Source organism: Pogoniulus pusillus, chromosome 41, assembly GCF_015220805.1.
Source record: "Pogoniulus pusillus isolate bPogPus1 chromosome 41, bPogPus1.pri, whole genome shotgun sequence".
In the NCBI taxonomy this organism is placed as follows: Eukaryota; Metazoa; Chordata; class Aves; order Piciformes; family Lybiidae; genus Pogoniulus; species Pogoniulus pusillus.
Window position 1 is genome coordinate 3,373,593 of NC_087304.1, and position 16,750 is coordinate 3,390,342.

Below are 16,750 nucleotides of genomic sequence, written 5' to 3' on the forward strand. Positions count from 1 at the left end.
GATCAAACCCATCAGCACCCACAGCCTGCAGCTCAGCACCGCATCCACAGCCTGCAGCTCAGCACCGCACCCACAGCCTGCGGCTCAGCATCGCCTCCCCAGCGCCCCTCCAGCTACCAAAGGGCTTCCTGGCCACCAGGTGAGCCCAGGTTTGGCGGTCCCCTGGTTGGCACTGGCTGCCTGGCAGGGAGGAGGAGGGTTGGGAGGGGGTTGGGGGCGGGAGCAGCTCACCCTGGCAGGCGGTGCCGGTGATGTCCGCGGTGTAGCCCAGGCGGCAGTGGCAGCGGAAGGAGCCGATGCTGTTGATGCATTGCCCATTCCGGCACAGGTTGGGCAGCACTCTGCACTCGTCGATGTCTGCAGCAGGGAGGGAAGGGCCTGGTAAGGCTCATGGGTCACTGAGCATGGAAAAGACCTTTAAAGGTCATAGAATCAGAGAATCAGGCAGGGTTGGAAGGGAACACAAGGAGCAGGCAGTGCCAACCTCCCTGCCATGCCCAGGGACACCCTACCCTAGAGCAGGCTGCACACAGCCTCAGCCAGCCTGGCCTCAAACACCTCCAGCCATGGGGCCTCAACCACCTCCCTGGGCAACCCCTGCCAGGCTCTCACCACTCTCCTGCTCAACAACTTCCTCCTCACCTCCAGCCTCACTCTCCCCACCTCCAGCTCTGCTCCATCCCCCCCACTCCTGCCACTCCCTCACAGCCTCAAAAGTCCCTCCCCAGCTTTTTTGGAGCCCCTTTCAGATCCTGGCAGGCCACCAGGGGTTGGCACTGCCTGATCTTTGTGGCCCCTTCCAACCTTGACTGATTCTATGACTCCAAACCTGCCCTGGCCAACCAACTCTTCCCAGTGGTGCCCAGGGACAGGCTAAGGAGCAATGGACACAAACTGGAAGCCAGCAGGTTCCATCTGAACAGGAGGAGAAGTTTCTGTGGTGTGAGGGTGTTGGAAGCCTGCAGCAGGCTGCCCAGGGAGGTTGTGGAGTTTCCTTCTGTGCACAGCTTCCAACCCACCCTGGGCATTGTGCTCCTGGGCAAGCTGCTGTGGGTGCCCTGCTGGAGCAGGGTGGGTTGGGCTGGATGAGTTCCAGCGGTCCCTTCCAGCCCCCAACCACGCTTGGATTTGGAACCCAGCTTACCTCTCCCATCAGTAGAGTATCCTGGCCCATGAGGACACATTTTCTTGTAGTGGGCAGTGCCAGGGAGGGGGCAGAGCTCACACTGGGGGCCCCAACTGCGGCCACTGTTGCAGCAGCACTCGGACTTGGTGACCAAGTTGCGGTTGGTGGAGGACATCTGGCACATGGTCTGCAGCACCTCAGTGAAGCAGAATCCTTGGCGTGTGTCTGGCCAGAGGGAGTGAAGACACCAGGTCAAGACCCAAGTGAGTGCCAGCAGCACCAGGGATGACCAAGCAGCATGGCCAGCCTGTGCCCGTGCCAGCCCGGAGGGCAGCGCGGTTGGCATAACGCCCACAGGTGGTGCCCCAAGAGCGACAACCTTGCTGCTCAGACAGCCTGAAAGGCCTTAGGGGCAGCATCTGGTAGAGGCTGAGAGGAGGCTATTGCAGACCCCCCCCCACCCCACCCCAGGAGCTGGGCATTACCAATGCACTCTGTGCCAGAGGGGCTGACTTCGAAGCCCTCGTTGCAGTCGCAGCGGTAGCTCCCGGCCGTGTTGACGCAGCGCCCGTTGGGGCAGATGCCAGGCTTGGTGCGGCACTCGTTCTCGTCTGGGGGCAACAAGAGTGTGTCCAGCAGAGCCAGGGAGGGGCTCCTGCCCCTCTGCTCTGCCCTGCTGAGACCTCATCTTGAGCACTGTCTTCAGTTTGGGGCTGCCCAGTTGAAGTGGGGCAGAGATCTGCTGGAGAGAGTCCAAGGGAGGGTTGCGAGGATGATGAGGGGAGTGGAGCGCTGCCTGGTGAGGAGAGGCTGAGGGCCCTGGGGCTGCTTAGGCTGGAGAAGAGAAGACTGAGAGGGGCTCTCAGAGCCTTCCCTGCTTGGCATTTTATCCACCTGCAAGTGGCCAAGCTGCTGGGCTCGGAGTGATGCTGAGCAATGTGCAGCTCTGTGCCCTGTGCAGCTCTGAGCTCTGTGCAGCTCTGTGCCCTGTGCAGCTCTGAGCAGCTCTGTGCAGCTCTGTGCCCTGTGCAGCTCTGAGCAGCTCTGTGCAGCTCTGTGCCCTGTGCAGCTCTGAGCTCTGTGCAGCTCTGTGCCCTGTGCAGCTCTGAGCCCTGTGCAGCTCTGAGCAGCTCTGTGCAGTTCTGAGCCCTGTGCAGCTCTGAGCCCCGTGCAAATCTGTGCAGCTCTGAGCCCTGTGCAGCTCTGTGCTCTGTGCAGCTCTGGGGCTCTGTGCAGCTCTGTGCAAATCTGTGCAGCTCTGTGCAGCTCTGGGGCTCTGTGCAGCTCTGGGGCTCTGTGCAGCTCTGAGCCTTGTGCAAATCTGTGCAGCTCTGGGGCTCTGTGCAGCTCTGGGGCTCTGTGCAGCTCTGAGCCCTGTGCAGCTCCACAACGCCCCTGGGCAACCTGTTCCAGTATCTCCTCACCCTCACTCTGAGGAATTTCTTCCTCCTCTCTGCTCTCAATCTCCCTTCTCCCAGCTCAAAGCCATCGTCCCTCCTCCAGGCACTCCCAGCCTTGGGAAGCCCTCGGGAGGAGCTGTTCGGCAGGAGGACAGCTGAAGGCAAAGCTGCGTAGACAGCTCCACACGGACAGAGGACGATGTGCAGCCCTCTCTGGGGCCCCCTTGCCAGCCTTCTGCCTGGTACCTGTGCAGCCCTCTCCGTCGGGCCTGCGCTGCATGCCAGGGGGGCAGATGCACATGAAGGTGCCGATGAGGTTCTTGCAGAGCATCCCTCGGGACTCGCAGTCGTGCAGCCCCTCCGCACACTCGTCCAGATCTGCAACCACCAACAGCCTCCTGAGCTCACCCCCAACCTGCCAGCAACCTGCCAGCCCTTTGGGGACAACTCAGAAGCGAGTGCCCACCTCTGCCCTGCTCCACCAATCCCTCCTGCCTGGGTTCAGGGCTGGTTGGCACAACCCAGACACCGAGGCGATGAGGAGGGCAAGCTCAGAGATGCCAGCTCAGAGGTCCTGCCCTCTCCCCGTGCAGGAAGCAGGAGGCAAGGGCAGGTTGGGGAGGGTGGGAGGTGGGCATCTGGGTGCAGGAGAAGCTGTTACCTCTGCACATCCTTCTGTCTTCTCTCAGGGCATAGCCAGCAGGACAGGTGCACTCGTAGGAGCCAAAGGTGTTGATGCAGCGGAAGGCGCAGAGCAGGGGGTTCAGAGCACACTCGTTGATGTCTGGGAGGCAGCAGAGGGGGCACAGCTCCACTCTGGGCTCTCAGCAGAGTCAGCTGGGCCTGCAACTCCAGCCCAGGCCCCCCATGCCCTGCTCCCTGCGTTCAGCTGGTGAGAACTTTGTTCCACCAAGGTTTCCTGGCATGGTGGAGCTGCAGAGGGGCAGATGCCTGCTGTCTCTGCAGCTTTGGTGGGCACAGAGTCCTGGTGCCTTGGGGAGGCAGCTCCTGCATTCCAGCAGGTCTCCAGAGCTACTCTTTGGCTCCAGCCTCAGAGGAAGCTGAAGTGGAGCAGCATTGATGTCCACAGTGGAGCAGAGATGAGCCCCAGCCAGCTTCACTGTCCACCTGATTGCTGCTCACCTGAGCACAGCCACCCCCCATGCCAGAGGAGCCAAGAGGGTGCCCCACAGCAGCCTTACCTTCACAGGTCATCATGGGCCCTGGCTCAAAGCCCTCATCACAGGCACACTCGAAGCCTCCCACCACGTTTGTGCAGGTGCCATTGCCACAGGGGTTGCCAATGGAGCACTCATCAGTATCTGGAGGAAGCCAGGCCCAGGTTAGGTAGGGTAGGAAAGGTGCAGGATGATCTCTACCTGCAGCCAGAGCATTCCAACAGGCCAGGAGAGAGAGAAACCAAAGGGGCAGAGGAGAAGCAGGATCACAGGATCACAGCATCACAGCATCACAGGATCACAGGATCACAGCATTACAGCATCACAGCATCACAGCATCACAGGATCACAGCATCACAGCATCACAGCATCACAGGATCACAGGATCACAGCATCACAGCATCACAGCATCGATCACAGGATCACAGCATCACAGCATCACAGCATCAATCACAGCATCACAGCATCACAGCATCACAGCATCAATCACAGCATCACAGCATCACAGCATCACAGGATGTTAGGGGTTGGAAGGGACCCAAGGAGATCATCGAGTCCAACCCTCAAGGAGGTTCCTTCTCTCCAAGCATCCACACACACACAGGCTGACAGCCTCTAGCTTAGGCAAGGTAGAGGGCAGAGGTGGCAGGAGCAGGAGCAGCTCAGGCAGGTCCTCACCCACGCAGTTGACTCCTGTGTAGTCCAGGTTGTAGCCAAAGGGGCACTCGCAGCGGAAGGAGCCATCGGTGTTGATGCAGGCCCCGTTGATGCAGACCCCCAGGTTCTCTGAGCACTCATTGACATCTAGAGAGGGAAACCAAGGCAAAAGAACCTCCCCTGAGCATGGAGCCTGACAGATCCCTGCCCTCTCAGCACTGGATGAGGTCTTGAGCAGCCTGCTCTAGTATGAGGTGGCATAGAATCAGTCAGGGTTGGAAGGGATCACAAGGAGCAGGCAGTGCCAACCCCTGCCATGCCCAGGGACACCCTACCCTAGAGCAGGCTGCACACAGCCTCAGCCAGCCTGGCCTCAAACACCTCCAGGGATGAGGCTTCCACCACCTCCCTGGACAACCCCTGCCAGGCTCTCCCCACCCTCATGCTGAACAACTTCTTCCTCACCTCCAGGCTGACTCTGCCCATTTCCAGCTTTGTTCTGTCCTCCCCACTCCTGTCACTCCCTGACAGCCTCAAAAGTCCCTCCCCAGCTTTCTTGTAGCCCCCTTAAGATACTGCAGGGTCACAAGAGGGTCACCTGGGAGCCTTCTCCTCTCCAGCCTGCACAGCCCCAACTGCCTCAGTCTGTGCTCACAGCAGAGCAGCTCCAGCCCTCTGCCCATCCCTCTGTCCTTGCCCGTGGTGGGAGGTTGGAACTAGATGATCTTTAAGGTCCATTCCATCCCAACCCATCCATGGTTCCCTGACTCTGCTATCTCAGGTACTTCCTCTCCAGAGCTGAGGGCTGGACCTGTCATAGCCCTGGGAAGAGCATCCAGTACCTCCACAGCCCCTGGGATTCCACCTTCCTCCCCAGGCAGCCCAAATGTGGCTGTTTCTGGGTAACATTCCCCAGCCCACCCCAAGATCCCATCCCTAGATCCAACCTTACCTTCCCGAGTGTCACCTGGCCCTGGGATGGCTCCATGGCCATATGGACACAGCTCCTGGAAGGCAACTGGAAGAAAGCAGAGAAGTGAGATGTGGTGACAAGTTCTGCTCACAGAGGCTTTAGTGTGCTGTGGAAGCTTCTAGAGCTCACTGCCCACAGGAGGCCAGGGAGCCAGGGCTGGCTGGCAAGCACATGGCTCTGGAGGCACCAAGCAAAGCCTGGATGAGGCACTTGGTGCCATGGTCTGGTTGACTGGGCAGGGCTGGGTGCTAGGTTGGGATGGATGAGCTTGGAGGTCTCTTCCAACCTGGTTGATTCTAAGGTGGTCTGAGCCTGATCTAAAGGCCAGCAGAGAACTGAGAGCAGATCCAAAGCAAAAAAAATGAGCTCTAGAGAGGGCTTTAAAACCCTCCTGGCTGCATCCACAGAAACATCCAGGTTGGAAAAGGCTCCCAGGTTCACCAAGTCCAACCCATCCCTCTGTGACTTGCCCTGGGTGACCCTACCCTGGCAGTGGGGTTGGACTGGATGATCTTTGGAGGTCACTTCCAACCCCTACCACTCCATGATTCCATGACCTGTGGCTGCTGGAGCCCCAGGGAATGCTGTACCCCAGCAAGGGCAACAGTCTCCAGCTGGAGGAGCCCACGGTGCTGCATGGCTGGCACCAGCTGGCACCAACTGGCACCCAGGCACACCACCTGGGCTGACCTTCACACCTCCCCCCACACCTTGTGTGCAGGCTGCAGCCACCTCCAGGCCCTGGCACACCTACCATTGCCCTCTTGTGGGCACAGCTCACAGGGATCTCCCCAGCCTTCTCCTGGCATCTTGCTGCAGCAGCACCGAGCCTTGGTGGTGTTGAAGGCCTTGGGCACAGAGCACTTCCCATTGTCAAAGCGAGTGAAGCAGAAGCTCTGGCGAGTGTCTGCAGGAGCAGGGAGGAGCCCAAAGGGTCAGGGCAGGCAGCCAAGGGGGCTCTGATGCCATCCCCCAGCCCTGCCAGGAGCTGCACTCACCGAAGCAGCGGCGCCCGTTGTCGGACAGCACAAAGCCCGGGGGGCAGACGCACTGGAAGCTGCCAGGGGTGTTGGTGCAGGTGCCAAAGAGGCAGATGTTTGGCTCCTCCTCACACTCGTTGATGTCTGGGAGCACCAAGGACAGGTCACTCACTTAAGGAGCAGCTGAGGTCCTTCCTGACCTGGCTGCACTTCAAACCAGCTGAAGCTAGGGGAGGTCTGTGGGGAGCTCTGATGGCTGAAGGGCATCGCCTGGATGCCAACTCTTAACCCAGCCTCAGGGCAGTGGAACCATGAAGAAGTGGTCAAGGTGCAGCAAAGCCATTGAGGCTCCTCCATTAGGGGGACAAGCCTGGCCAGCCTGGAGCTGCTCTGTGTCCAGCTGTGCTTCAGATGCAGCTGTTCAGGCTGGAGCAGAGGAGGCTCCCAGGTGACCTTCTTGTGGCCTGCCAGCATCTGAAGGGGGCTCCAAAAAAGCTGGGGAGGGACTTCTGAGGCTGTGAGGGAGTGGCAGGAGTGGGGGGGATGGAGCAGAGCTGGAAATAGGCAGAGTCAGCCTGGAGGTGAGGAAGAAGTTGCTGAGCAGGAGAGTGGTGAGAGCCTGGCAGGGGTTGCCCAGGGAGGTGGTGGAAGCCTCATCCCTGGAGGTGTTTGAGGCCAGGCTGGCTGAGGCTGTGTGCAGCCTGCTCTAGGGTAGGGTGTCCCTGGGCATGGCAGGGGTTGGCACTGCCTGCTCCTTGTGGTCCTTTCCAACCCTGCCTGATTCTATGCCACCTCATACTAGAGCAGGCTGCTCAAGGCCCCATCCAGTGCTGAGAGGGCAGGGATCTGTCAGGCTCCATGCTCAGGGGAGGTTCCTTTGCTTTGGTTTCCCTCTCTAGACTGAGTGATTCTGACTGACTCTGAATCTGACCGCTGCTACTGAGGCCTTGGTAGCTCTGTGGGTGGCACCAGGGCAGGCAGAGGCAACCTTACCAATGCAGTTGTCATTCTGCACCTCGTAGCCAGGGGGACAGATGCAGCGGAAAGAGCCCTCCAGGTTCTGGCAGGTGCCTGGGGAGCAAGTCCCAGGCAGGCTCACACACTCGTTGATGTCTGCAAAGGAGGAGCAAGAACCAGAGATAGTGAATGGGCTCAGCCTGGGGGACTCAGAAGTCCTGGCAGAGATGGATTGAAGCTGGAAGAGAGGAGATGCAGGCTGGAGAACAGCTGCCATGGCTGCAGCCTGCTGCTGCCCTCCTTCCTTCCAGGCTTCCTTCCATGGTGAGGGGAGCAGGGGAGATGGCTTCAAAGTGGAAGAAGATGAAAGGAGATGAGACAGGAAGAAACTGGTGACAGTGAGGGTGGGGGAACACTGGAACAGGTTGCCCAGTGGGATGCCCCCTCCCTGGAGGTGTTCAAGGGAGGGCAGATAGGAAGAAACTGGTGACAGTGAGGGTGAGGAGGCACTGGAACAGGTTGCCCAGTGGGATGCCCCCTCCCTGGAGGTGCTCAAGGCCAGGCTGGATGAGACCTTGAGCAACCTGGGGCTAGTCGAGATGCTCCCCTGCCTGTGGCAGTAGGGTTGGAGCAGCTGATCTCTGAGGTCTCTTCCTTCCAACCAAGCCCATTCCATGATCCTCACAGCATTGCAGCATGCCAGCCTGCCACCCTGAGGCACAGCTCAACCCTCTGCCACCCTGAGGCACAGCTCAACTCACTGCCACCCTGAGGCACAGCTCAACCCTCTGCCATCCTGAGGCACAGCTCAACCCTCTGCCACCCTGAGGCACAGCTCAACTCACTGCCACCCTGAGACACAGCTCAACCCTCTGCCACCCTGAGTCATAACTCAACCCTCCTGGCTGAGGCACAACTCGACCCTCTGCCACCCTGAGGCACAGCTCAACTCTCTGCCACCCTCAGAGACAGTTCAACCCTCTGCCACCCTGAGGCACAGCTCAACTCACTGCCACCCTGAGGCACAGCTCAACTCACTGCCACCCTGAGGCACAGCTCAACCCTCTGCCACCCTGAGACACAGCTCAACCCTCTGCCACCCTCAGACACAGCTCAACCCTCTGCCACCCTGAGGCACATCTCAACTCTGCCACCCTCAGACACATCTCAACTCTCTGCCACCCTGAGGCACAGCTCAACTCTCTGCCACCCTGAGGCACAGCCCAGCTCCCCGAGAAGAGCCAAGGTGCTGCCTGGTACCCACCCACACAGTTCTTGCCGTCGGGGGTGCGGTCGTAGCCCTCCTGGCAGAGGCACTGGAAGGAGCCGACGCTGTTGATGCACTGCCCGTTCCGACACACCTGCCCCACCAGGGACGAGCACTCATCCACGTCTGCAGAGCAAAGGGAGAGGAGCACAGCAGCTGAGGGGCTTGCCTCTGCCAGCCCCCACGCCCCTGGCACGGGCAGTTGAAGTCTGCCACTGCCAGGCGACCCCCAAAGGCGCTGAGGGCATAGGACGAGGGGCAGTGGTTTGGGACTGGGGGTTTGGGTTGGACATCAGCAGGCTGAGAGAGTTGGGGAGATGGAGCCTGGGGGAGAGAAGGCTGCAGAGAGACCTTAGAGCTGCACTGCAGTATCTGAAGGGGGCTACAGGAAGGCTGGGGAGGGGCTGTGGGGCAACGGTTTGAGAGTGGAGCAGGGCAGATGCAGGCATCAGGAGGAAGTTGTGCACAGTGAGGGTGAGGAGAGACTGGCACAGGCTGCCCGGGGAGGTGGTTGGGGCCCCAACCCTGGAGGCATTCAAGCTCAGCCTTGCCGTGGCTCCGGGCAGCCTGCTCTGGTTGGAGCTGTCCCTGCTGCCTGCAGGGGGTTGGGCAGAGATGCCCTCGGAGGGTCCCTCCTAACTCGACGCTTCTTTGTCCATCCGTGGGACACTCCACGGCCCCACAGCTGATGCCAGCCTGACCTCAGCCGCTGCTGCAGCAGGTGAGGGGGGTGCTGGCACTCACCCATGCAGTCGTTGTTGTGGGTCAGCTCGAAGCCAGGGAAGCAGAGGCAGTTGTAGGAGCCGACAGTGTTCTTGCAGGTGCCGTTGCCGCAGGGCTGTCGGTCACACTCATCGATATCTGCGGGGACAGAGTCGGGTCCAGGGCGGGGGTACAGCAGGGCTGGAAGCTCTCTGCTGTCAGACCAAGCTCAGAGACTTAGGCTTGGGCAGTCTGCAGAAGAGAAGGCTCCAGGGAGACCTTCTGGTGGCCTTGCAGTGCTTCAAAGGGGCTGAGAAGAAAGCTGGGGACAGGCTTTAGAGCAGAGCCTGTTGGGACAGGACAAGGGGGAGTGATCTGAACTAGAAAGGGGAGATTTAGGCTGGAGAGAAGATTTGTTTTGATGCAGAGGGTGGGGAGAGCCTGGCCCAGCTTGCCCAGAGAGGTGGGAGCTGCCCCAGCCCTGCCACCATTCCAGCTCAGGTTGTTTGGGGGCAGTGAGCAACCTGCTCTGGTTGGGAATGTCCCTGCTGGCTTCAGGGGGAGTGGGTTGGGCTGGGTGGGCTTTAAAAGTCTTTTCCCACCCAAAGCAGTCTGAGATTCCAAGAAGTGTCCAAAGCCTGATGAGGGAAGGCAGAAGGAGAACTCTTCTGTGCCAGGCAGAAAGCAGTTTCTGGGTGCTAACATTTTGGGTCTTGCTCACTTCCCATCTATGGTGGAGGAACCTTGCTCAAAGGAAAATCTGTGCCCCCTGTAGCAGCTTTAAAGGTCTCTTCCCACCCAAACAAAGGAAAATCTCCTCCTTCAAGCAGCTTTAAAGGTTCCCTTCCCACCCAAACCATTCCCTGCCCAAGCCACAGCTGCTTCAGGGAGCTAAGAGCTGCCAAGTCTTGAGGTGTGCAAACACGACCCAGGCAGCTCCGCACCACTCCTGTATCCTGGGCTCCAGAGGACACCACGGTCCTTGGCTGTCCTTGGCACTGCCCAGTGGGTGCTGGGGAGAGAGCTGAGGTGCACCCTGCTGCCACACTGACCCATGCACATGGTCTGCTCCCCCGTGGCCTTGAAGCCGTTGTGGCAGATGCAGACGTAGCTGCCCTCAGTGTCCACGCAGTCGCCGTGGCTGCAGACGTTGGGGATCTCCTGGCACTCGTTGCGACCTAAGCCAGAGCAAAGCAGGCACCAGTGAGCACCAGGGGGTGGGGAAGGTGGGAAGAGCTGAGGCAGGAGCCTCCTGCAGCCCCTCCCTAGGGTGGGGATGCTGTAGCTGTGAGCAGAAGCAGCGCAGGGGATGGGTTTGCTGAGAGGTGGTTTGACAGAGAGCAAGATCTCAGGACCACAGAAGCATCCAGGTTGGCAAAGCCCATCAGGAGCACCAACTTAGTTGCCCTCTCTCTCTCTCTCTCTGCCTGCCCACCCTTGCTGGGGGTTGTTCCATATCTGCTGCTCTCCCCAGGCCAGTGGCCCAGGGACAAAGGATCCCAGCCTGGATCCAATGGACACAACCAGCCTGGTGTCCCCCACCCCACTGCACCCCTCCACAGCCCTGCTCTGCCTGCCCAGCTCCCTGATGACACTGCAGGGTTGCCTCTTTCTCCCCTCAGCTCTTTGGGCTCCACAGTCACCACAGCAAAGCCCAGAACAGAAGCATCCAGGCTGGAAAAGACCTCCAGGAGCACCAAGGCCAAGCAAGAATCCTACTCAACAAGACTCACCTTAAACCATCTCCCTAAGCACCACATATTAGGCTTGTTGCCCTTGTTTGGGTCAGTGATGAACAGAACCATTCTATGCTCCTGTGTCCATCCTGTCCTTGTTTGGGTCAGTGATGAACAGAACCATTCTATGCTCCTGTGTCCATCCTGCCCTTGTTTGGGTCAGTGATGAACAGAACCATTCTATGCTCCTGTGTCCATCCTGCCCTTGTTTGGGTCAGTGATGAACAGAACCATTCTATGCTCCTGTGTCCATCCTGTCCTTGTTTGGGTCAGTGATGAACAGAACCATTCTGTGCTCCTGTGTCCATCCTGCCCTTGTTGGGTCAGTGATGAACAGAACCATTCTGTGCTCCTGTGTCCATCCTGTCCTTGTTTGGGTCAGTGATGAACAGAACCATTCTATGCTCTTGTGTCCATCCTGTCCTTGTTTGGGTCAGTGATGAACAGAACCATTCTATGCTCCTCTGTCCATCCAGTCCTTGTTTGGCTCAGTGATGAACAGAACCATTCTATGCTCCTGTGTCCATCCTGTCCTTGTTTGGGTCAGTGATGAACAGAACCATTCTGTGCTCCTGTGTCCATCCTGTCCTTGTTGGCTCAGTGATGAACAGAACCATTCTATGCTCCTGTGTCCATCCTGCCCTTGTTGGCTCAGTGATGAACAGAACCATTCTGTGCTCCTGTGTCCATCCTCTCCTTGTTTGGGTCAGTGATGAACAGAACCATTCTGTGCTCCTGTGTCCATCCTGCCCTTGTTTAGGTCAACACATGATGAACAGAACCATTTGAAGAGCCTGGGCAGGGGCACCAGAACCTCACAGAGGTCTCTCTGGCATAGGTAGCAAAGATCTCCCCACTTCAGCCTGGAGAAGAGGAGGCTGAAAGGAGACCTCCCTGTAAGGAGACAGAATGAGTTTGGGGTTGGGCTCTCCTCTCTAGCCCCTGAAACTGTGCCAGGGGAGAGTGAGGTTGGAGATGAGGAAGAGCTTCTTTGCTGCCAGAGCAGTCAGAGATTGGCACAGGCTGCCTAGAGAGGTGCTGCAGTGCCCATCCCTGGAGGTGCTCAGGAAAGCTGTGGCACCTGGGGCCAGGGTTGGGTGGCCACGGTGGGGTTGGGTTGGGTTGCTGGTTGGAGTGGATGATCTCAGAGGGCTCTCTGCTGTGTGGCCTTACCCACGCAGGCTCCGCTGGGCGACAGCTTGTAGCCGGTGGAGCACTCGCAGCGGTAGCTGCCGGGGATGTTGATGCAGTCGGCGTTGCGCTGGCAGAGGTTCTCCCCGCTGGAGCACTCATCGATGTCTGTGGAGGAGAGCAAGGAGAGCCTGCCCTCTGCACCGTGCCAGTGCCCTCTGCACCGTGCCAGTGCCCTCTGCACCGTGCCAGTGCCCTCTGCACCCTCTGCACCGTGCCAGTGCCCTCTGCACTGTGCCAGTGCCCTCTGCACCGTGCCAGTGCCCTCTGCACCGTGTCAGCGACCTCTGCACTGTGCCAGCGCCCTCTGCACCCTCTGCACTGTGCCAGCGCCCTCTGCACCCTCTGCACCGTTCCAGCGCCCTCTGCACTGTGCCAGTGCCCTCTGCACCGTGTCAGTGACCTCTGCACTGTGCCAGCGCCCTCTGCACCCTCCGCACCATGCCAGTACCCTCTGCACTGTGCCAGTGCCTTCTGCACCCACTGCACCGTGTCAGTGCCCTCTGCACCGTGCCAGCGCCCTCTGCACCGTGCCAGTGCCCTCTGCACCGTGCCAGTGCCCTCTGCACCCTCTGCACCATGCCAGTGCCCTCTGCACCGTGCCAGTGCCCTCTGCACCCTCTGCACCGTGCCAGCGCCCTCTGCACCGTGCCAGTGCCCTCTGCACCGTGCCAGTGCCCTCTGCACTGTGCCAGTGCCCTCTGCACCCTCTGCACCGTGCCAGCGCCCTCTGCACCGTGCCAGTGCCCTCTGCACCGTGTCAGTGACCTCTGCACTGTGCCAGCGCCCTCTGCACCCTCTGCACCATGCCAGTACCCTCTGCACTGTGCCAGTGCCTTCTGCACCCACTGCACCGTGTCAGTGCCCTCTGCACTGTGCCAGCGCCCTCTGCACCCTCTGCACCGTGCCAGTGCCCTCTGCACTGTGCCAGTGCCCTCTGCATCGTGCCAGCGCCCTCTGCACTGTGTCAGTGCCCTCTGAACCGTGCCAGCGCCCTCTGCGCCGTGCCAGCGCCCTCTGCACCGTGCCAGTGCCCTCTGCATCGTGCCAGCGCCCTCTGCACCGTGCCAGTGCCCTCTGCACCGTTCCAGCGCCCTCTGCACCGTGCCAGTGCCCTCTGCACCGTGCCCAGCACCCTCTGCACCGTGCCAGTGCCCTCTGCACCGTGCCCAGGTTGTCTGGGGCTCTGAGCAGCCTGCTCTAGTTGGGGATGTCAGTGCTGGCTGCAGGGGCTTGGCCTGGGTGACCTCACCCAAACCATTCCATGCCTCTCTGCTGCTCCTACCACACCTGGCCAAGGGCCTCTGCCCGCAGCCATGGCTGGGCTGGCACCAGGCTCCCTTCTCCTGCAGGCTCCCAGCCCGTGCAGGTCCCTGAAGGGCTTCCTTGGCTTCTTCACCTCCTGCAGCACAGGCAGCTGCTGGTGCCAGGAGCTCACCACCCCACACAGCAGCTTCCTGCCGCTGCCCACTGCGGGCAGAGCCTGGCACAGGGCAGGGTCACCACCTCTGGGGCTGGCTTGGTCGAGATGAACCCAGACTGCAGACTCAGAGCCACTCAAGAGCGACTGGGGAGGGGACTGCGAGCTCAGCTGCAGGGCAGGGAGGTGCCCACCCCCGCACTCACCCACGCACTGCTCTCATCGGTAGCGCCGCAGGGCAGCCGCAGCGGTACCCACCCAAGCTGCCAGCGCGGTGCGGGGTTGGGCGAGCTGTAAGATGCCCTGCAGGCCGAGGCGGCTGCGGTGCCAGGCTGCGGTGCCAGGCTGCGGGCAGGCTGTGGCTGTACCTTCGCAGATGAGCAGGATGTTGTTGTAGCTGAAGCCGATGGGGCACTCGCAGCGGAAGCTGCCGATCTGGTTGATGCAGACGCCGTTGGTGCAGATGGCAGGGATCTCGCTGCACTCGTCGATGTCTGCACACACACGCAGCAGCCCTCAGCACCCCGCCAAGGACAGCAGCCCCCCCACACACACACAAACCCCCCACCCTCACCCCTGCCTGGGGACTGAGAAGGACTAGGAGGATGCTCAGAGGGATGGAGATGCTCTATGAGGAGAGGCTGAGGGAGTTGGGGATGGAGAGGAGAAGGCTCCCAGGTGACCTTCTTGTGGCCTGGCAGTATCTGAAAGGGGCTACAAGAAAGCTGGGGAGGGACTTTTGAGGCTGTGAGGGAGTGATAGGACTGGGGGGGAATGGAGTAAAGATGGAAATGGGCAGAGTCAGGCTGGGTGGTAGGAAGAAGCTGTTCAGCATGAGGGTGGGGAGAGCCTGGCAGGGGTTGCCCAGGGAGGTGGTGGAAGCCTCATCCCTGGAGGTGTTTGAGGCCAGGCTGGCTGAGGCTGTGTGCAGCCTGCTCTAGGGTAGGGTGTCCTTGGGCATGGCAGGGGTTGGCACTGCCTGCTCCTTGTGGTCCCTTCCAACCCTGACTGATTCTATGACTCTATGACTGCTGCCACCAAGATGCTCAGAGTGGCTGCAGCAGCTCTGCTCTGAGCACAGGCTGAGAGAGTTGGGGCTGTGCAGGCTGGAGAGGAGAAGGCTTCCAGGAGACCTTCCAGGATCTGAATGGGGCTACAGGAGGGCTGGGGAGGGACTACTGACAAGGGCTTGGAATGAGAGGAGGAGGAGGAATGGGTTTGAAGTGGCAGAGGGGAGATTGAAAGTGGATGTTAGGAGGAAGCTGTTGGCAGGGAGGGTGGTGAGAGACTGGCACAGGTTGAGGGTGGGGAGAGACTGGCACAGGTTGCCCAGGGAGGTTGTGGATGCTTCCCCCCTGTAAGTGTTCAAGGGCAGGGTGGATGCAATGGGGGAAAGGGGGGGAAGAATAGGGGAAAAGGGAGGGGGAGAAAAGGGGGGAGAAGGGAGGGAAGGAGGGTGGAAAGGGGGGAAAAGGAGGGGGGAAGGGCAGAAAAGGGGGGAAGGGGAAAAAGATGGGGGGAAAGAGGGGGGGAACAGGGGAAGGGGGAGAAAAGGGGGGGAAAGCAGGGGGAAGGGAGAGGAAAGGTGGGGGAAGGGGAGGGAAAGGACAGGGAAAGGGTGGGGAAGGGGAGGGAAAGGGGAGGGAAAGGGGGGTAAAGGGAGAGGAAAGGAGGGGAAGGGAAGGAAAAGGGGAGGGAAAGGGAGGAAGGGGGGAAAGGGGAGGGAAAGGGGGGGGAAGGAGAGAAAAGGGGAGGGAAAGGGGAGGAAGGGGAGGAAAAAGGTTGGGAAGTGATGGGAAAAGGTGGGGAAAGGGAGGGAAAGGGGAGGGGAAAGAGGAGGAAAGAGGGGGGAAAAAGGGGGAGGGAGAAAAAAGACAGGGGAGAAAGGGGGTAGGGGAAGCAGGGGGAAGGAAGCTCACAAGCCCCCTGGGCAGAAGGCCAGAGAGCAGAGCTGGCTCCACGGGGCAGGAGACCTTGACTCACCAATTGGCTTTCCCGTGTGGATGTCGATGATGAAGCCAGGAGCCTGATTCCCACACAGGATCTGGTACTCAGCTGCAGGGAGAAGCCTCAGGTCATGCCCAGCAGGCAGCGTGTGGTGAGCAGAGGGAGGAGGCAGTGAGCACAGGGAGAGGGTTTGCATCCCCCAGACACTGCCCCAAGTCCCTCCTTGCACAGCACCTTCCTGCCCTGTGTCCTCCTGGGGCCAGCTGTGTCCCCAGGGCTCAGCACAGGCAGGAGGCTTCTCCCTCCTGCCCAACTCTGCTGTTTGACCATTCTGGGATTTCTCACCTTTCAAATTCTGCTTTGCTCTGCTCTGCACAAGACCACCTGGAAAACCCACCTGGAAGTTCTCCTGCCTCTGGCTGGGAGGTTGGAGCCAGCTGAGCACCCATGATGGACTCAATGACCTTAGAGGTCTTTTCCAACCCAACCAATCCTATCTTTAAGGCATCCTCCAACCCAAACCATTCCATGCATCTGGAGGGGGACTACAGGAGGGCTGGGGAGGGACTATTGAGAAGGGCTTGGAATGAGAGGAGGAGGAGGAGGAGGAATGGGTTTGGAATGGCAGAGGGGAGATTGAAAGTGGATGTTGGGAAGAAGTTGTTGGCAGAGAGGGTGGGGAGAGACTGGCACACGTTGAGGGTGGGGAGAGACTGGCACAGGTTGCCCAGGGAGGTTGTGGGGCACAGAAGCACAGAATGTGATCAAAGATCCCATTCTGTGCTTCTGTGCCCCAAAACCTCCCTGGAGGTGTTCAGGATCAGGTTGGATGAGACCTTGAGTGACCTGTCCTAGTGGGAGCTGTCCCTGCCTGTGGCAGAGGGGTTGGAACTGGCTGAGCTTTGAGGTCCCTTCCAACCCAAACCATTCCATGCTCCTGTTAGTTTCTGTGTCTCTCAGGTGCACAGAGGATGATGAGAAGAGTTAAGGAGGAAGCCAGAAACCTCCCTGGAGATGGATAAGGCCTTCAGCAACCTGTTCTAGTGGGAAGTGTCCCTGCCTGTGGCAGAGGGGTTGGAACTGGCTGAGCTTTGAGTTCCATCCCAACCCAAACCATTCCATGCTCCTGCTACTTTCTGTGCCTCTCAGGTGCACAGAGGATGATGAGAAGAGTTGATGAGGACACCACAAACCTCCCTGAAGGTTGGATGAGACC

General features: G+C 59.8%; 1 protein-coding gene across 1 annotated transcript in view; it reads right to left on the reverse strand.

The window, feature by feature from the left end:
• LOC135192172 (fibrillin-2-like) overlaps positions 1–16,750 on the reverse strand; it is a 99,150-nt gene that overhangs the window by 8,203 nt on the left and 74,197 nt on the right. Inside the window, exons 37-53 of the mRNA XM_064175097.1 lie at positions 15,571–15,642; positions 13,956–14,081; positions 12,150–12,275; positions 10,293–10,418; positions 9,283–9,399; positions 8,536–8,664; positions 7,308–7,427; positions 6,333–6,458; positions 6,089–6,241; positions 5,314–5,379; positions 4,383–4,508; positions 3,729–3,848; positions 3,188–3,310; positions 2,773–2,904; positions 1,612–1,737; positions 1,145–1,351; positions 232–357 (exon numbers count right to left, since the gene is read on the reverse strand). Coding sequence (XP_064031167.1) covers positions 232–357; positions 1,145–1,351; positions 1,612–1,737; positions 2,773–2,904; positions 3,188–3,310; positions 3,729–3,848; positions 4,383–4,508; positions 5,314–5,379; positions 6,089–6,241; positions 6,333–6,458; positions 7,308–7,427; positions 8,536–8,664; positions 9,283–9,399; positions 10,293–10,418; positions 12,150–12,275; positions 13,956–14,081; positions 15,571–15,642 — 2,121 coding nt within the window. The remainder of the gene's footprint in view (positions 1–231; positions 358–1,144; positions 1,352–1,611; positions 1,738–2,772; positions 2,905–3,187; positions 3,311–3,728; positions 3,849–4,382; positions 4,509–5,313; positions 5,380–6,088; positions 6,242–6,332; positions 6,459–7,307; positions 7,428–8,535; positions 8,665–9,282; positions 9,400–10,292; positions 10,419–12,149; positions 12,276–13,955; positions 14,082–15,570; positions 15,643–16,750) is intronic.